The 20,091-nt window shown below is 42.4% G+C and overlaps 1 protein-coding gene across 1 annotated transcript in view; it reads left to right on the forward strand.

Annotated features, from left to right (window-relative positions):
- Window positions 1–20,091, forward strand: part of MALRD1 (MAM and LDL receptor class A domain containing 1) — a 268,644-nt gene that overhangs the window by 216,483 nt on the left and 32,070 nt on the right. Inside the window, exon 29 of the mRNA XM_048510491.1 lies at window positions 1,147–1,210. Coding sequence (XP_048366448.1) covers window positions 1,147–1,210 — 64 coding nt within the window. The remainder of the gene's footprint in view (window positions 1–1,146; window positions 1,211–20,091) is intronic.

Below are 20,091 nucleotides of genomic sequence, written 5' to 3' on the forward strand. Positions count from 1 at the left end.
GATGTAAATGCCTCTTGCACCAGTGTAAGGGGCATTTAAACCTGCACAAATGCACTTATACTAATGTTGGGAAGTTGCATGGCAATGCAACACTGGGTGCCAGCACTGCTACCATGCCAGCCTTCCTCTGACAGAGGATCCTGCACTGACATCAAAAGGAGCATTTGGGGGGGGGGGCTTTTGTCAGCTTCCTGAGCCCTTTGGGCCCAGGAAAGACGGCAAAAAGTGCCACAGCAGGTACACTCCCAGATATACCACAGGACATTTTGACCGTGAAAATTCTGCCAGAGACATATTAGTCCTGCAAGGCACTGACCTGAATGGCCCAGGCTAGTTTGACCTCTCTAGATCTCAGAGGCTAAGCGGGATCAGCCCTAGTTAGTACTTGGGTGGGAGACTGCCAAAGAATATCAAAGTTGTTATTCAGAGGCAGGCAATGGCAAACCACCTCTGTTAGTCTCTTGCCTTTATGGATTGCCATAAGTTGGCTGTGACTTAACACTACTTGTCACATGCACGCACGCACGCACACTCACACTCCTGCAGAAAATTAAAAGCAGTTTGAAGGCACTGGAACAACTTATCTGATTAATACGGTTGTCAGATTGTGATGTGGAGGTTTCTGTGTATCTTTAAATCACAAGAGAAAGAAGTGGGGTCTGAGCTCTTGCTTTACCAAGAAACAAGAAAAGAAGAAAGAACATAAACAAAGTAAGAGAAGGGAGATAAGATTCTATTTGAAATTTAAAATAGAAAATGTACAATTCACTTGAATGCCACGTAGTCTCAATAATCCTTAATAGGTATATATTCGACAGAGTTAGGTAAAAGTAAAATAATATAAACCTAGATTGGGCATTGTCTTTAATTAGGCCCCGATCTCACTGAAATCACTGCGACAAGCCCTCAACTTTGATTTGATTGTGCCATAAATCTTGATTTGTATGAATGTATCTAGAAATACAGGCAGAGGGAGAAGGAGTAAATGCAATTTTTAAAAAGAGTATAAATATAAAATCATGCAGACACATGTTCATTTTAAAAATAGTAAATCTTGTGATTGCATGGTACCTAAAGAATATCTACATGAATATTTACACCTATGCCTTTGACATAGTTGTTGTTTTTTTACTTATTTTTCCCCAGCCTGTCCAGAGTCATATTGCAAAAATGGTGGAACATGCAGCAAAGAAACTGTTCCCCTCTGCAGGTATGATTTGCTATTGTCTTCTTAATCAGCGCACTTATTTAAGTGAGCTGTTGGGAAAGGAAATCCCATTTCCACAGTTGTGGATCCTCGGGAATCAACACTTCACAGTCCCTGATCTCTTCCCTTTGTAGCAAGATTCACACCACCATATTACTTTATCTCCAGCCATCAAACAATTGAAAAACAATGATTATTTCAAATTTCTTATTCTTCCTGAGTGCCAAATCTCCATTTTAATTTTCTCTCTTGTGCAAATTGAACCCATTGATCTGTTTTCAAGCCACCAGAAAGAGTAGGGGCTCCTCATCTTTCCATCCTCAAACTTCCCAATTCTCATCTAGGTTGCCTCTTTTGGGATTCTGTGCTGAATCTTCTTTGTCATTACCACCCATTGAGGCTGCCAATCAGGACTCTGGAAACAAGACACCTAGTCATGGCTTCCTTCCTAAACTGCATACGAGGGGCTGAGAAGATATGGAGGACTCCAAGGACTTAAATTTCCCCAGGTGTTTCTCCTTCCATGATGAGTGCACATCAAGTGACACCTCTCTTTAAATGCTCTGTGTGACAGATCCCTTCACTTTCCTAACTTCTTCTGGCAGGGAAACAACTCACAGGCCGGTCTTGTCAGATTTTTCCTGTCTTTTTCCCTTCAGGGACTGAGGAGCTTCAGAAATGGTAGCATAAGGTGAAACAAAAACATTTTCCCTCAGCTCTATAACTATCCCAGAAAGTGAGGGATGCCTGTTAATATAAACCCTTCCAGGCAACCCCTTAATAAGGCACACAAAATAATAATGCGGCAGATTTAACACTTAAAGAGAATCAAAGATGTATTTAACAGAGAGAAGATGGGAAAGGAAGGTAAATAACTTGGATGGAAGGAATAGATAAGGCAGAAGAAACATACATATATCATACAGACATACATACGAGCTTGGCAGAGAAATTCAGTATTTGGTTTTCACGCACAGGCTTAACAAGTTTGTTCTGTTTCAGTTCTTAGTTAGCTTAAATGTTTCTTAGGTAGTACAGTTACTTAAGATCGAACTGGCTATGAATAGTATACATACAGTTTCCTAACAGGCTTGGTACATATACTCAGTACCCTGATGCAGCCCTCATGGTTATCATCCCAAAATTAAAACATAAATTACTCTCTTTTGAGGAAAAACAAAGCAAAAACCCATTAAACCAGACTAACTGGTACCCAGAATTATTCTTCCCTCACTCTGGAAGATATATTCCTCACTGGTGTATATAAGCTTGGCCCCTCAATTAACCCCCATCACCAGTTCTCTCAGTCTGTGTAAATTATTGCTTTCACACAGCTCACAGGCTGATATCAGTAGAACCAATCACATAGACTGAATGAACTACTCTCCTCAGAGATGTTGTTTTAAAGGTAGTTCTTCACTCAAGAGATTCCATATTCAAAAGCCATTCAGATAGTTCTTCACAGGGAGATATTTTCCTCCCTCACTGTGACATCAAGTATTTTAGCCAGAGTACAGGATGCAACAACTAATCAGGTGGCTTCTCCTGTTCCCAAGACCTTATATGCCTCATTCCAAAAGTAAACAATACTGCTTCTGACAGACTTGCATTTTTAAATTAACCTTTCCTCCTCAACCTATCAGACCCTGCTAGATATTGCACATTGCTTCTGAGGGTTAAGGTAAGTCCTAATCAACCCATCCTGATGTATGTTTTTAATTATACTATGTCTCTTCAGGCAGCATGCTGTAGTGTGAACACATGTGGAGTGCCTGAGGAAGTGTTCTGACTGATCGCAGAGACTGAATAATGCTTCTCTTTTTGTTTAAAATCAACTCTTTTAATATTTATTTGAGTAGTTTTGTGTACATTTTTTAGGAAATATCTTTGCAACAAAAAAGGAAATTATTTCATGGATCTATTTAAATCAGGGTTGTTTTTTCTTTGAGTCATAAATCATTCTTTAAATCGTCTTGATTTTAAACTAAACCATCCTGTTAGAGGAATTAGGAATTACTTAGGAATTACGAAGAACTATAAAGACCAGTATTATGTACCTGCAGATTTTTAGGGTGTATGCATATAAAGAGCCCCATTTGTTGGTCCATGATGTTTTCTTTGTCCCTTCCTATTGCCACTCCTTAGTTATACCACATGAATGCTGTTCAAAGGTGAATTTTGTTGGCTTCAATTAGGTTAGAATATATAAGGGGAAAGACAACAAACATTGGAAAATATATTTCCATCTTAGTACTACCCAGTTTAGACCAAATTATTTCATGCAGAAGTACATCCATAATGTATTATTTCTTGTTGCTTTTTAACATTAAGCAATCAACAGGGCTGCAGGTTGTTTGTTCATTACAGAAGTAATCATCTGTTTACAGTGTTGTATAGTAGCTGCAACCTTAATACTGTATCTAATACCAAATCCATCTTGGCAGAAAAGATGTCTCATGTATATGTAATTAAGGTGTAAGTTTCCAGAGAAAATCAAACTGTTTCTGCTCAATATCATGTTTTAATATTACTGAAATTACAAATTTAGAAAAGAAAAAAGAAAATAAGCCACTGTTTTTTGCAGTATATTTAAGTCCCTGTGATTATTTTAGATTAATATTACAGGGCTTTTATAGCAGGTCCCCTCCCCCCCCCCCCACCCCGCAGCTTTCAGAGTATTGAAAAATACTACTTTAACGTGTGCTTAAATTGAACTGGCTGTAATATGCTCGACTTCCCTGTATTTCATTTAAGCAATCAGAAGCAAAATTATATTTTATTGAGCTTTTGGACTTTTGAGCTCATAGTTTATCGTATTTCCCTCCTTCCCTCAAGCCAGAGAATCTTCAATTCAAGATCATATTGGCAAGGAACACTAAAGCAGAAAAAAACTGCTTTTCCATATTGCCATAAGTTTCTCTTCCATTTAGCCCTTAAAATTATGGAGACATCTGACAAGTTTCAGTATTCCACATAATCTGCCTGACCTTAGCAAGGAGGGTGAGAGCATGATTTGGTTGTAAATACAATTACTGTATTCATTTGTCAAATAATAACGGCCTTTTGCACACATTTGGTCTTTTCAGGTCAAGCATACATTACCTTCGAGTCAGATTCTTAATTGTGCATATGCTTCCCCCTCTTCAGAACTCATAGAATCATAGAGTTGGAAGGGACCACAAGGGCCATCAAGTCCAACCCCCTGCCATGCAGGAGCACACAATCAAACACTCTTGACATATGATCATCCAGCCTCTGTTTAAAAACCTCCAAAGAAGGAGACTCCACCACTCTCCGAGGCAGTGAATTCTACTGTTGAACAGCCCTGACAGTCAGAAAGTTCTTCCTAATGTTTAGGTGGAATCTCTTTTCCTACACCTTGAATCCATTATTCTGTGTCCTAGTCTCTGGGACAGCAGAAAACAAGCCTGCTCCCTCATCAACATGACATCCCTTCAAGTATTTAAACATACCGTATATACTCGTGTATAAGTCAAGGCACCTAATTTTACCACCAAAAACTGGGAAAACTTATTGACTTGTGTATAAGTCTATGGTGGTAACTCCAAAGCAGGCAGGAGAGGCCAGGGAAGAGGCTGGGGCACTCCAGCTCCCCACTGGATAAAGCTTCCCCTCCCGCTGCCTCCCAGGTGATCCCTTTCTGCACAGCAGCCCCAGCCCTTGGCTGCTCTGGCGTTTCCTTACTTGCAAGCAAGGAAATGCCAGACAGAGCATTTGCCTGCTTTGCAAGCAAGGAAACCCAAAAAGCAGATGACTGCTCTGTCTGGCATTTCCTTGCTTCCCCTTACTCACTCACTCAGCCACTCATCTTTTCTTTTCCGGCTCTGAGGCTTGGTTGGTTCTGAGGCTTGGCTTTTCCTTTCCCCGGCTGGCTCTGAGGCTTGGCTCCAGGGTGGCGGTGGATGGCGGCGGTGGGTGAGTGGCTCACGTATAAGTTGAGGAGGGCTTTTTCAGCACAAAAACTGTCCTGAAAAAGTCAACTTATATGCGAGTATATACGGTAGCTTTCATGTCCCCCCTTAACTTTCACTTCTCCAGACTAAACATTCCCAGCTCCCTGAGCCTCTCTTCATAGGGCATGGATTCCAGACCTTTTACCATTTTGGTTGCCTTCCTCTGGACATGTTACATCTTGTCAATATCCTTTTTAAATTGTGGTGCCCATCACTGAACACAGTACTCTAGGTGAGGTCTGACTAATGCAGAGTAGAGTGGTACAATTACTTCCCTAGACATTATACTCTTATTGATGCATCCCAGAATTGCATTTCTTGGCTGCCATAACACACTGCTGACTCATGTTCAGTTTGTGGTCTACCAAGACCCCCTGATTCCTTTTACATATACTGTTGTCAAGCAAGGTGTCACCCATCCAGTATCTCTGCATTTCATTTTTTCTACCTAAGTGCAGAATCTTCCATTTATCTCTGTTGAAATGCATTTTGTTAGTTTTAACTCAGCTCTCTAATTTGTCCAGATCATTTTGAATCCTGCCCTTTCCTCCAGGGTATTTCTCCTAATTTGGTATCATCTGCACATTTGATTAACATGCCCTCTATTTCACTATCCAAGTCATTGATAAAAATATTGAATAGCACTGGGCCCAGGACAGAACCCTATGGCACTCCACTACTCACTTCTCTCCAGGATGAAAATAGATCAGAGAAACCTTGTGCTTTTCAGGAGCAGGCAGAGCACATTATTTCTCCTGTCTGCACAGGGAAAGTGAAGCAGGGCAATGTGTGTTTTGTTACTTTTGGTTTTTTCACTTCTCTCCACTTTCCCCCACCCATGCAGATGAGGGGAGAGGAGGTAATTAGTATAGGAAAAGCCAAGTATCCTCAGCCTTTCCCTTGGATAAGAATAATCAATCCCTCTTTTCCATGTATAGCAACTTCACACAATTACTGAACTTCTTAATATTGTGTTCATGAGTTGCTGAAGTCTCTGAAGTACATTCCAATCATTCAGGGTGTTCCTGTGTATATGTATTACTAATCATGAGACCTTGTATGTTCCACTTCTTAAGAACTCATGACAGCTAGCATTTAGTCTGTAGAAATTTTATGGATTATTAATTAGCGTGTCAGTTATTAGGAATGTTAAGTTGTACATTTTCAGTTATGCAAATAGGATTTCTTATATTGCTGCTTCGTTGATCTCTTGCTTTGAATTTCTATGAAGTTTGGCTCTTTAATTATAAAAGGTTGCTGACCCTTACACAATCTATCTGCTTTTTAAGATCTTCCCAGAAGACTTTGCTACATGTTCATGTTCTGAGGTATGAGTAGTTACAAATGATAGTGTCTTCTCAGCATCAGCACTTAAAGAACAAAATTTTCTCCCCAGGGAAGTTTGCCTTGATCCATTTTTGTTTGCTTCCCAAAATGTAATTAGTATTAGACTATTGGGGAGAAAAATGGACTCAATACTAGATATGTACAGTAACTTTTATCAAATGGGATGAGACCCTCATGTGTAATATCAGTACAATGTATTTTACAGTTCACTGAAGTGCATTAAATACCAAGCAGCAACTGCCTGTGAAATTCTTTTTTAGTGTTCATTCCATTTAATCAGTTTTTTTTAAAAAAAAAGTAAAGAAGGTACACTGGATGAATTGAAATACTGATTAAACTTTAACAAAGCAGCAGTCTTTTCTCAAACCTACATCTAACAGAATAGCAGGCTACATTTCTTGAGTAAATTTTAAGCTGTGAATATATTTACTCAAATCAGTTGGAGTGAATTTTTTAAGGGAAATTTAATTGGCAGAGGAAAAAGTCAATAAAGGCTTTAAAATGTAGTCCTTTTCATTAATGTTGCTGCCGTAAGAACTTTGTAGATTTAAACTCATTCATTCGTTCCTTAGATCATATTTATTTATTTATTTATTTATTTATTTTCATTTCTAGCTCATCCAGTTCTTAAGACTTAGTGTTGTTCAGTAACAGAGAGGAGGCTGGTTCTTTGAAGAGATGAGGCAGGTTCAGAGTCTAGTTTCTTAAGATATACTATTGCCAGATATGGAGTGTAATAATTTCTACATAATAGTTCTGTTTTCTTACTGAACTATCTTCTCGTTGGAGTCAAAATGTCAAGACTGTATTTCTGTACCTTCAGAAGGGAACCAGTTGCTGTGTCTGTGCGGGGGTTGTAGAAACTGGTATGCTATTGCTTTGAAGATATCTCAGATGACCTTTTTTTCCTCTTCAGACAGGCTTTTTGTTGGGGGAGGGGAGGAAGGTCATGACCAAATTTAACACATCAGTCATTCCAGGTGCGGAGCTATGACCCAAATAGCTACCACCTTCCGATATGGTTGGTGGTTGGATCTTACTCTGTAAGAAGTACAAAACTTTTATTTTCCCAAACTAGTTTCAAAGTCGAAACCTGCAGCTGATGAAAATGATATGCATCTTTTCTTACAGGATTTTGAAGCAGGGAAAGGCATTAACCCCTGCTCAGAGAGTAACCATAGTAGCACATTCTAAATATTTCTTTAGGCGCTCCTGACTTGTATTTTATCAGTTCTGTCGGATTATGTGGTATCAGATCTGGAGTTATTTTTAGCATCTGATCCAAATAATTGAATGCAAGCCTGTTCTGTCAGGTAAAGGAGAACATTAAAGAACAGGGTAAATTAGAGTAATTTGAAAGCCCTGGAAATGGCTGAGGAAAAATCCATCTTGCAGGACTGAGGCTTGCAAATCCCAGTACACGACTCCAGAGGAGGCTAACCCAGTGTTTGAAATGCTGAACACATCTCATGCACTGGCTGACAAATGCCCTGCATTCTCACTCGAATTCCCATGAGTTTAAATGGTGCCCAATGAGGCAAAACTATGTTCCTGTTTACATAGCAGTTTGCATCTACTGAAAGGAGGCCAGTGACTGTGGCGAGAGCCAGGATGAGGTCCTAAATATGCATCTTAGCATCCAAATTGGCCCGTTAGACCTTGAGAAGACTCTTTCACCATTCTGTCTTACATCTTCTCTGATTATAATTAAGGTTTGACACAATGAGGCTTGGATAATCTGAGGGCAAAGAGGCTTTTTTTGCAAAGGTTAACTAATGTTCTAGGAAAGATTTATTTCCTTAAGAAGGACATTGTTGAAGGTGGCAGAGATGTTATAAGACAAAGGTTGGTCTCCTTGTCGAGGAGAAATATTGTGCAATATAATTTCTTCAGTATTACAGGAGACTGTGAAGGTATGGATTACAGTTCTAGGAAGCAGGGAGAGAATATGTTTTTGTACAGATATCTATAAATTTGTGAAGAGAAGAAGGTGAATATTTGGAATAGGGTTGCCATCTCCAGGTTGGAAAATATGTGGAGATTTGGAGCCTGGAAGAGAGGGGTTTAGGGAGGGAAGGGACCTTAGTGGGGTCCACCTTCCAAAGTAGCCATTTTCTCCAGAAGTGGAATAGATGTTTTAAAGAAAGAAAGAAATAAACAATCTATGTACTCTGGAGATCAGCTTTAATTTTAGGAGATTTCCAGCCCCCACCTGAATGTTCGCAACCTCATTTGAGACTAAAACTGGAAAGTGGGAGTCAGATCAGAGACCAAATGCAGAGAAAGCAAAATATTTATGTTTTAAACAATATCTGCTGTACATTTTAGCCTAATGTTTGCCTTTCCTGCACATCTTCTATCCGGTTGACGAGGTTTTTGGTGTTTGCTAATTTGGGAGCAGGAATTTGCAAAGGCTTCAGTGTTGGGAGGTCAGGCTACACAGCTTTCCAAGATTTTTGCTACCCACTCACCATTTTTATAGATCCCCCTTTCTCACATCACCCTTAAATATTGGACTGAGGACAAAGTGTGTGAGTTGGCCAAATGTATGCAAGACAAGCAAATTATAAATAATGTAGTTCTTTCTGTAATTCATTCTGAATTCATACAGAGCTTAGCACTGAGTACAGCTTGATTTTTTTTTTGAGCGAACCATTGGGAGGCAAGAACATGTGGAGTTGTACCATGAAGGAAAATGTATTCTGTTCTGCTCTGTGCTTCTGACCCAGCATGCCGACCTCTGACCATTCTGTCTGCCCCTATTAGACTCCCTGTTGGTTCCGGAGCTTCAGGCTTCCTTGTTCTTCTCTGATCCTCCTTTGCCATTCTTCCTACTCAACCAGCATGAGCTCAGCTATCTGAGAATTAAACGTTTTATGCTGTTGCTAGGTGGCTGAGACATTTCCAAATACATGCAAAATCCCACAAATTAGAGTAGAACTTCTTGAACTTTTCTTACCAGATTATAGTGTTGACAGATTGGTTCAACTCCTTGAATTTTAATTCTCAGTACACAAATACAGGACTTTTCTCATCACTCTGAAGTGCTGTTTTTATGTTTGCCTTAGTGCTAATCACCTACCTGTCTGCATCACACACAAAAAAAAGAGAGAGCTGCTACTATGTTATGTACCCAAACACTCTTTTCTCTCATAGGATCCCCTAACCAATGTCATTTATGACCCCACATGTGTGTGTGTTTTAATTATACCAAAATGGGAAAAAATGTACACAGCAGTTCACAGGTCTGATTTCAGTGTTAGGAATTTCTTTTGCAAATGGGAGTATTCAGTACAGTGGAACCTCAGTTTTCATTGCCTTCGGTTTTCATCGGTTTTGATTTTCATCTATTTTTTCAGTGAAAAATTTGTCTCGGTTTTCATCGATTTGCCTCGGTTATCATTGATTTGCAGTAAGGTTCAGGGGTTTGCGGAGAAAAATCACCTGGACAAAGCTGTTTAATGTCTGCAACTTGTTTAATGACCATGTCTTGCCCCATTTCAGACAAATCTTAAAGAGGCATCAGAAACAGACCTCTTTGGACAGCTTTCTGGTGCAACATTGGTCCACTGGCTCTGAAGCTGGTCCTAGTGTTATTGTTTGTTACTGTTTTCAGCATTAAACACTATGTTTATTCACCAAAAATGTGGTTTTGGTATGTTTTTTGGAGTGCCTAGAACGGATTAATTGGATTTACATTGATTCCTATGGAAAAGTTTGCCTCAGTTTTCATCGGTTTCGGTTTTCATTGATTCTTTTCGGACAGATTACCAACGAAAACCGAGGTTCCACTGTATGTGACTGTGACAGACAAAAAGGCTGTCCTGTCCTTGAAAACAGCCACTGAGATGAGCCCATAGGAGTGCTGTTCCAGTATCAAATCATCTTCAAGAAGGAGAAGGAGCTACTGAGGGAACACAGAAGAAGAGAGAGTTGAGTTCTGCCTCAGGGAGAGAGCAGGGACAGCTCTCCAGAAAAAGAGTATAGTGAAGGGTAGCTGTACATGGAAGCATGACAGAGCAGTTTATATCTATCTCTGGGATATAAGAGAGTGCTTGACAGTTAGGATTTAGATTTGGATTTATTCCATGCTTTTCTCAACCATAAAGAGTCTCAAAGCGACTTACAAAGTCATTCCTTTCTTCTCTCCACAACGGACACCTTGTGAGGTAGGTGGGATGAGAGAACTGGGACTAGTCCAAGATCACCCAGCAGCCTTCATGAGTAGAAGCAGAGACACAATAAAAGTTCACCAGAGGAGTGGAGGAAAGAGGAATCAAACCCAGTTCTCCAGATTAGAGTCCACTTTTGACCACTACACCACGCTAGCAGATTGTTATACAGATATTTCTAATATGCCCCCCATCCACGATTGCTGCTATAGCTCTCTGCTTGTGACATATGATGTGGCCAGGGGTACATAAGTCAGGCAACATAGGCAGCCCAATCTAGGTGGGCAGGGGCCAAATGGGCTGTGGGATTGGCACCCACTGCACTAACACATTTGCCCCTTCTTCCTCCATAAGGGGCACCCTGGATGGAAAAGGCACAAGCAGCTGAACATCCCTCAGCTCCGCTATGGCAAAACCTGGAAATTGGTGCCACTGTGGAAGAACACTGGCATCCAATTGGATGCTGGTGCAGGGGTAGATGGCCTGGGGCAGTTTTTTTCTGTTTGCTGCCTCCCTGTGGCACCTGGAAGCCCTCTAGAACTGGCACAGCAGTGACACGGTCCCTGGGTGCCTCTGGCTGTGGATTGGGCTGAAAAATCATCCCTGAGGGAAAAAAGAGCCATACAGTGTAATGACTATTTATGATGTTTCCATTAAAAGTCTTTAAGTGCTTGGTCATTAACCTAGCCTATTACTACCATTTCAAAGCATTTTTGACTAGAAAGCACCCTAGCTACAATCTATGGTTAAAGACATTGTGGTTGTATATTTACATCCCTGTTATCATATTCCATTGTTAATTATAGACTTTTTAGAAGTAATTTGACTTATCGACTAAAGCTATGTAAAGCCAGAGATTAGTGAATAGTTATTTTCTTTGAAAAAGCAAAAGGACTGAAGATTAACTAGCATTTTATTTATTTATTTATTTATTTATTTATTATTTAAACTTTTATACCGCCCCATCCCAAGGGGCTCTGGGCGGTGTACAACATGAATCTCAGTACAAATAAATATGGTTAAAACCTTTAAAAAACAGCAGTAGAATAATAAGAGGCGTCCAAATACCCTAATTTTAAATCCTCCCCTAAGAGTGGCGAGTCCTAATAGGTAGAAGGACTCAGGTGTTAAGAGCTAAAGGGGCACCTTCAGCGGCTGGTCCCTCCAAAGGCCAGTGAACAGTTCAGTTTTACAGGCCCTGCTTGGCGAACTCCCCAAGGTCCAGAACGGATGGCTGGTGGAAGAGTGTTCCACCAGGCGGAGACCAGAGAGAAAAGGCCCTAGCCCGTGTGGAAACAAGCAGCATCATTGAGGGGGCCAGGGACCACCAAAAGATTGGCCTCAGCCGAGCGGAGGAGGCAGTGTAGGGACATATGGGGTGATGCGGTCTCGCAGGTACGAGGGTCCCAAGCCACGTAGAGCCTTAAAGGTCAGCACCAACACCTTGAAAATGATTCGGAACTCTACTGGGAGCCAATGCAGCTGGTAGCAGCACCGGGCTGGATGTGTTCCACAGATAGGCAGCTACCTGTAAGCAACGATGCCGCCGCGTGTTGGACCAGTTTTAGTCTCCGAATCAGACGCAAGGGAAGGCCCGCGTAGAGCGAGTTACAATAGTCCAGTCTGGAGGTGACCGTTGCATGGACCACTGTGGCTAGGTCCGCTTGGGAGAGGAAGGGAGCCAACCGCCGGCCTGACGAAGGTGGAAAAAAGCAACCCGGGTTATATGGGCCACCTGGGTCTCCGGTAGAAGAGACAGTCAGGTGAGCCCCGGATAGCAGCATTTTAAGGAATGCTACACACATACATGTATTTAGCTTGGTATGTAAATACTATTTACTGATTTGCCGCTCATCATGCCAAATCTGCCTTTCTGCTAATGAAAGACTCTTGCATTCATAAGCGTTCTTCTGCTCTTGGCAAATTCCTTTCACGAATGGAAGATTGCTGTGTAAAAGCAATGACACTTCTAGATTCAAGCTATTGGTCCTGAGATAGGTGATAATGGAAATTCTGCCTGTGATGTTCGATAAAGCGAAAGGACCACACCTAAGTGGCAGAGTACATTCTTTGCATGTAGAATTTCCCAGGTTCAGTAAATTTCATGTTCATTCTAACAGTTTCACATGTAGAGATCATCACTTGATTTTGTAGGGAGGAACTCATTCATCCTAAGTTAGTGAGAGCTCTCATTCAGCACCACTTGTATGCTTTGACAATGGAAATACTGACTTTGATATTGTTTGGTGGACATGAAACATCCTCATAGTGGGTTTGCCACTTCCTGTCACCTAAGAAGGTTATTCTTGGAGCCTTATAACATCCAGGTTAATGATGCTGTTATAAAGGTATTAGAATGATTAAGGAAGCTCATTAGATCTCAGCACCAAACTATATATATGCCATGTGAACTTATGTGTGGTTTTCCTTGGATTGTTTTAAAAAATCCTGAGCAAGGTGAAGGGGGGTGGTATTGCTGCTTGTTCATTCACCCAGGCAATGAGGAGCAGAACAACAATAGCAGCTCCTTGCAGTCCCATTATTGCTTACTTAGCAGGATGCCTGTTCAAGACATTAGCACTTTCAAGGAAGCCACAGATTAACATGTTGTCAAGAACCTGCTCCCCCCCCCCCCAAAAAAAGAAGTGGAACCATCCCTGGGTACTGATTAATATGAGTGATTTCTTTATGACAACACAGGAAATACATTTGCATCACCTTATTAGGATTCATGAAGTCCAGAACCACTGGAATGTTGGCATTCAACATTAGCGATTAGTGGACCACACACTACATAATACACATTCCTCATGGGTCAATCTTATTAATGATAATAGAATATGAACATCTGGGGCACTGCATGATTCTTTCAGTTTCTGTAGATGGAAGCAGTACAGTTATACAACACCAGCAAACACGCATGCTAATCTTTCGTTTCTACATTGATTTGTAATTGATCTTTTGTTTCCCTTCAGTTCGTGTGAGGGAGAGATGGGAATGGATCAAGTAACTTCTGATGCCTAAGCTCTACGGATCGTTCTGAAATAAGTTTTGTTTTCCAGACAAACCACAACTATATGCAGTTCAGAAAGAGAAAGGAGATTTGAGGTTGCTGGATCAAAAAAACTGCCATTTGCATTTACTTTGGAGCCCTCTGACTAGGAAATGCCATGAGAGAAGGTTACATTTGCTTAATGTTTGCATGATTGGCTAAGCCATAGTTTTAGAAGCTGGCGTGCTGCTTGCTTCTACTTCTAACCGCCTCAAAATAAGCACATCTGTTCCTGCTTTAAAAGTTATACTTTCTTAATCATCACATATATGACTTGTCTGCAGTCTCCACTGCTAAGTTCTTCTGTTCTAAGTGCTCAGATTCCAGTGAAGTCACCGCCCACCATGTATTGTCTGTGCAAACCAAACATTTGGCAGCAGGCTCCTAAAGGAAGGCACAGGCCCAAACCATAAGAGACATGTCAGCAAACAGTTCAACTTCCTTTTTGCTGTGTGGGTGACCAGAGAAACAGGAAAAGATTTTTTTTATTGAAACCGCCTGGCTAACAGTTTACTAGCTGCAGCAGTAGCAGCAGCAATACCTAAAAAGCCATATTAGCATTTAGAGGCAAGAGCTAATGAAAAGTTTAAATGCTGAGCAAAAATGGTTTATTTTTCCATTGTGGCCATTTCCGCACGGGCGTTTAATGGCGGCCTGGGGATGGCAAAACCGCCGTCCCCAGGCCGCCATTCGCACAGGGGGCGCAGCTGCTTCGCAGCCGCGCCGCCCTCGCGCCGCCCGCCTGTCCCCACGCCGGCGTTTCCCCAGTGCCCTCGGAAGCGCACTTGTTGGGGAGACGCTGGCTGGAAGCCGCTGCCATGCGAACGGCAGCAGCTTCCCAGCGCTTCCCCCCCCCCTTGCTCCCTGTACTTACCTTGTCCAGACCGTGTCTGGAACGGCCGCGTCGCCGAGAACCTGGGGACACGCTTCCCGCTTACCCTGCGCCCGCTGGAGTAAAGCGCGCAGGGCCAGGGGGCGATGTCCCCAGGCTCCGGCAACGCGCCGGAGGTCTGGGGACACGCCATCGGCCAGGCGCCCGGAGCTCTCGCGGTTGCCGGGCTGCTCCGGCTCCTTGTAGGACCGCCTTCCATGCGGACGGTCCTACATCGCTCGGGTCGTATGCGTCGAAGTTTAGCTGGACCCGGCCGCTTCCGCATTCGTGCGGAAACGGCCTGTGTCTGATGAAGGAAGCTTTTACTCTTGAAAGCTTATACCTTGAAACTCTTGTTGAACACTAGATGGCTAGTGGACTCAAATCTAATTGTTCTACTGCATGGCTATCCTTTGAGACTATATTGAAAAGTTGTGTATATTTTTTCAGTGGGTCACACTCAGAAAAGCATGAAATGATGTTGTGTTGTGAATGACAATTAGAAGGACAATGAAAGCTTTTGTTTTATTTTGTTTTAATGAACTTTTAAAAATGGTATTATGAAATTATCCTCCTAGGTGCTATAGAATATGAACCCTTCTGAATATATTTGGCAATTTGATGCAAGCTCTACATACACTATTCCACATGAAGATGATAGCATGATCAGTTGAGGTGTAGCATGGTCAGTTGAGGTGAGAAAAGTGTATGCTTCCACATTAAAATATAGTTCTGAATGAATATGAGAATTATCATTCATTTTTGCACGCAGAGCAGGATCAACTCTTGGGATGCCAGGCAAGAAACGACTTTGCAAATCTGGGGCGAAGTAAAGCAACGCAAAGTGTGACCATTTTTCTTGCTGCGTAATTTGAGTACATAGGTATTTCTTCAAAAATGAGCCACTGACACTGAATAAAATATGTAAACAAGATGTAAACAGCGACCTTGAGCTGCTATGCATTTCAAATAACAACACTTTACTTCATTTTCAAAGAGATAGACTTTGCCTACATAAGGATTCTATGTTGACTGACAAGCCTGAAATCTTCACTTGGAGGCTCCGATATCTGAGATAGATTCACCAATTTCTTTCCGAGGGAAGGAAGATTATTTTTCTGGACGAGACGTGGGTGAACATGGGGGCATTAAGACTCAAGATGCTGGCAAGACCAAACTGTCAAGTTGGTTAAGGAGACATTCCTGAAGGGCATGTCTTCAAGACTGAAAGAGCCACCTGAGAAGGGGAATTGCTTGATTTGCACTCACTTTGGGAGCAAGGAAGTGTTTGCGGAGGATTCATTTCTTCTTTTTCGGTCTAAAGCAACAGGCAGTTACCTTAGGGAAATGAATGGGGACAGCAGCAAAAAAGGGTTTGCCAAGTTGCTCCTGAAACTGCCTCCCTCAAGTGTAATAATCATGGATAAAGCCTCTTATCACTCTGTGAGATCTGAGAAGATCCCAACGACTGCATCAAAAAAGGATTCTATCAGGACATGGCTAATGGAGAAGGGGATCTCTTTGGAGCCAGAGCAAGTCATTCTTCTGGTTCTGCACAAATTCATTTTGGCTCAAACACACACAATGGCTGCTGCTGCTGGTCATCAAATGCTTTGCCTCCCTCCTTACCTTGCAGAATTGAACCTCATTGAGTTGGCATGGAATTGGATAAAAGGACATGTGACAATAAGTAACACCACCTTTAGACTTGATGTTAAAAATGTATTCAAGGAAGGAGTGTGTGCAGTGACTCCTGAAATGTGGACTAGTTTCATTCAGCATGTGATTGAAAAGGAGAGGCAATTTGGCAATCTTGACCTTCTCCAAGAAAACAATGAATAGATCCCACTAATGATCCACTTGGGGTCAGATTCTGACAGATTCCTCTGAAATTCTGGTGCCAGTGGGACCTGGGCAGCTCCATATTGGAAGTCTATGGAAATCTATGGAAATAGGACCTGATAGAGTTGGCAGGGGAACCAAAAGACCATGGGGTTTGCCAGGCTGAGTCTTTGCATGATGGCAGAAGTTGCACATGACCATGTATCTCTGCACCTTACTGTTGTCTTGAGGCCACCAAACAACCTTATGACCAGGTGCAGCATTTTGTACTGACCAGACTGCTTGGCTGGCAGAGCATCTCTTTTTTGAACATCTGCTTGCAAGGGTTTGGGCATGTAGAGATGCCCACAATGGGTCAGAAGACCATCTTGAAAGATACGCTCAAAGCACTATTGTTGACCAGTTGGGGCACAGTCTTCTGGTTTTGGACCCAAGGGTCTGCCACCTAATGTTGCTGGATTTGCTTTTTGAGAGTCCCCACTGACAGATCCCTGGCTATTGATCAGGCTGGTAAGATGGACTTTGGGATGGATTGTGCATTGCCCGTACTGTGATACTCTGGCTTCTGGGAGAGAGCATTTGTCCACTTGTTCTGTGCCTGGGGAATGTAGGTGACCACGAAATTGAATCAAGAAAAGAACATGGCCCACTGAAACTGTCTCTAGGTCAGACATTTGGCAGTTAGGCTGCACCACTGATTTTGCTGGCATAAGTTTGCATCAGAAAATAAGGGTGTTTACAGGACGAAAGGGACCAGGAAGCTGATAAATGCCAGTCCTACCCCTGGGGCCACCCGCTTTGGTGCTGGTGTGGCCTCTTGCACCAGAGGCACTGTAGTGCCACAGTGGTACTGGCATCCAGATGTTACACTGCCACATGGCGCCAATGTCAGTACCTCTGCACCAATGTAAATGTACCTTGTCCTGGTGCAGGTGGAATTATGACAGTGCCAAAGTCACACCACTACCTCAGGGTTGCACTGTGAGTGTACTATATTATAATGAGCAGAAGTAAAAGGAAGTAAGGAGAATGATTAGTAAAAAGAATATTTCAGAACAATCATTGTTGGTATATAATGGTGGAATAAAGTTTTTTTAAAAAAACAACAACCCTATCTCTTCTTTCCTGCTCGCTCACAGGCGGTTTCATTACGTTAACATATTCAGTGGATTCAGACCAGTAGCCTTAGTTTTGACTATTCTGTCACTTGAAGTCCATTACAAAATGATTCCATGTGTCTAGAAACCTCATGAATGTAAACTGTATTAGGGCAATGTGAAGAAACAATGTATGCAGGTATTAAGGGAAATGTAAAAGGGTCAAAGTGAAAAGAACCTCAATTACACAGAAATGGATGAAACAGAAAAGTCAGACTGTTTATCATAACCAAAAAGGAATTTGTGCTACCCTTTTTTTGTGTTATAAGCTTGAATGAACTAGAATCCATTTCATCAGATGCATCAAGTGATACCTCTAGCAACAAGGAAATAATGTAAATCGTAGGCCTAAAAGACCATGAAATGCAGAAGGTGTGATCTGTGATATTTATATCAATAGTATACTGGATACGAACAGTTATGATAACTCAAACACTTTTTAAAATGTTTGAGTCTCAATATACTGTCATTGCTTTCAATGGTTGATTTATTCCCACTGATAAAATGGGAAGAAAACAAAACATGTATATTTTTGAAGTCCTTGTTTAGAAGATAGTTTTAAAAGACCACGAAATGGCTTCGGTTACTTAGAGCACAATCCTGCTCCTGGGGATGGGGATGCTTCCTGCATTGCCCTGCTGCCTCCAGAGAACTTCCCAGCAGCACAGAGAGAGGGGGAAAAAATCTGAAAAGCCTTCCAACCACCAGTAAGCTCTCTATAGGGAGGTGTGAATCTAGGACCCTGGCTGCAGCACACCTGGCAGCAAACCTGGGGTGGAAACTGGCAAAGGCCCTTTCCGCATGGGCCTCTATGCGCCCCCACGCCGGCAAGAATTCTGCCGGCATGGGGGTGGAGGCCGTTCGCACGCAAGTGTGCGAGCGGCCCCAGCAGAGGGCCGCTTTCCCCTTCCCTCTCCCACTTACCTCGTCGCTACCGCCAGCCCTGCTGTCACTCCTGGCCCGCCCGCTGCCCACTCCAGCCTCCAGGGGTGGGAGGGACGGCGAGGAGAAATCTTAGGAAAAGGACAACAAGCAACGGCGAAGTGAGAGAGAAGCTGCGTGTTCGCCCGATTACCCGTTAAGCACAGCTGCGGGCTGCGCTGTTTTCTCAAAACAGCCCTTTAAAGCGAGGTGTTTTTGAGGCGACTAACGCCGCCCTGAGGAGGAGGAAGGGCAGCCAAGGTGCGGCGCTGCTGCGTTTCAGCAAGCGCCACCTGTGCGGAAATAACAGCCTGGGGCGGCGTTTTTGCCCGTCCCCAGGCCACTCGATACAACCCGTCTTGGAAGGGCCTAACATTGGCTCCACCCCCAGGAACACCCTGGTCCATTTGAGCTGCCATTGCTCTGCCACAGCCAAAACGTCTGGGTTTCATTGCAGGCAAACTGAGCAGTGGCTAAGCACCGGCACCTCTGCCCCTTCCATTGGTAGGGATGCCCCTTGCACCAGCAGAGGGGGCCAACGTGCTGATGCGGCCCTCTGCCAGTTCCTCCTTCCTCCAAAAAAAATCTGGATTGGGCTGTTATATGTCCAGTGAGATTTTGTGATGGCAAGTTAAGATTAAATTAGATGACAACATTATGAATATTGGATTTCTTTTGTGCTACATAGAGACACAAATTTAAATAAGAATGTTCCTATGGGAGAAGTAGTATGGGGGGAGGGGCTCCTCTTTTTTGAACTTTAAATACATGCATAAGGGGAGTAAAAATAAAAACCAAGCAAACAATAAAAGGGTACACATTAAGTACATTAAAAGCCCTCAATTTCATTTGCACAAAATATACACCCACTTAAAAATTTACTACATGCTCCCTAATTACAATGATAACATTAATTCTTCATTATTTTCTTGTTCTTCTATTCCTCAAAACCAGAAATCAACAATTCATTTTTTTCTGTCTTACCAAAAAAAAGCCTATCAGGGGGTTCCAATTATCAATTAATGTAGATAAGTTCTTTTTTTCCAATCAAAGAAGTATGTTTAGCAATTTTGGACAGTTCCAGCAACTTCAGAAGTCGTTCTTCAGTTGGATAGGTTCCATGTTCCATTTTTGCACAAATAATATTCTCACCACTGATTTTTTTTCACATAGTCTAGGTTTAAACTTGTCCCTTATTCTCAGAAGGGCATGTCTAGTTTGTTCTACCTTGACAACTCTTTTTTTTTCAACTTCATTCCATGTTTTGGACATATCGCTTCAAGACGTTTCGTTTATGCATTTCCTGAACGTAAAATGCCGCTCCCAGGGAGCTGAGCCAGACAGGCGCTTTCTGCTGCTAAGCAGCAGCGCTGACCTGAAGCGCCGCGAGCAGCCGACCTGCCGCTGTTCCCTCTCCCAGGGCTGCCAGTCGCTTCCGAAAAACAACCCTTTAAAGCGGTTGTTTTTCCGGCATCATGCACTCGGCAAAGAGCGCATCAGCAATCACTGGAACACGCCAGTTTCTTCGCTGGACCACAGAAGGTCTGT

The sequence above is a fragment of the Sphaerodactylus townsendi genome, linkage group LG11, assembly GCF_021028975.2.
Source record: "Sphaerodactylus townsendi isolate TG3544 linkage group LG11, MPM_Stown_v2.3, whole genome shotgun sequence".
Classification (NCBI taxonomy): Eukaryota; Metazoa; Chordata; class Lepidosauria; order Squamata; family Sphaerodactylidae; genus Sphaerodactylus; species Sphaerodactylus townsendi.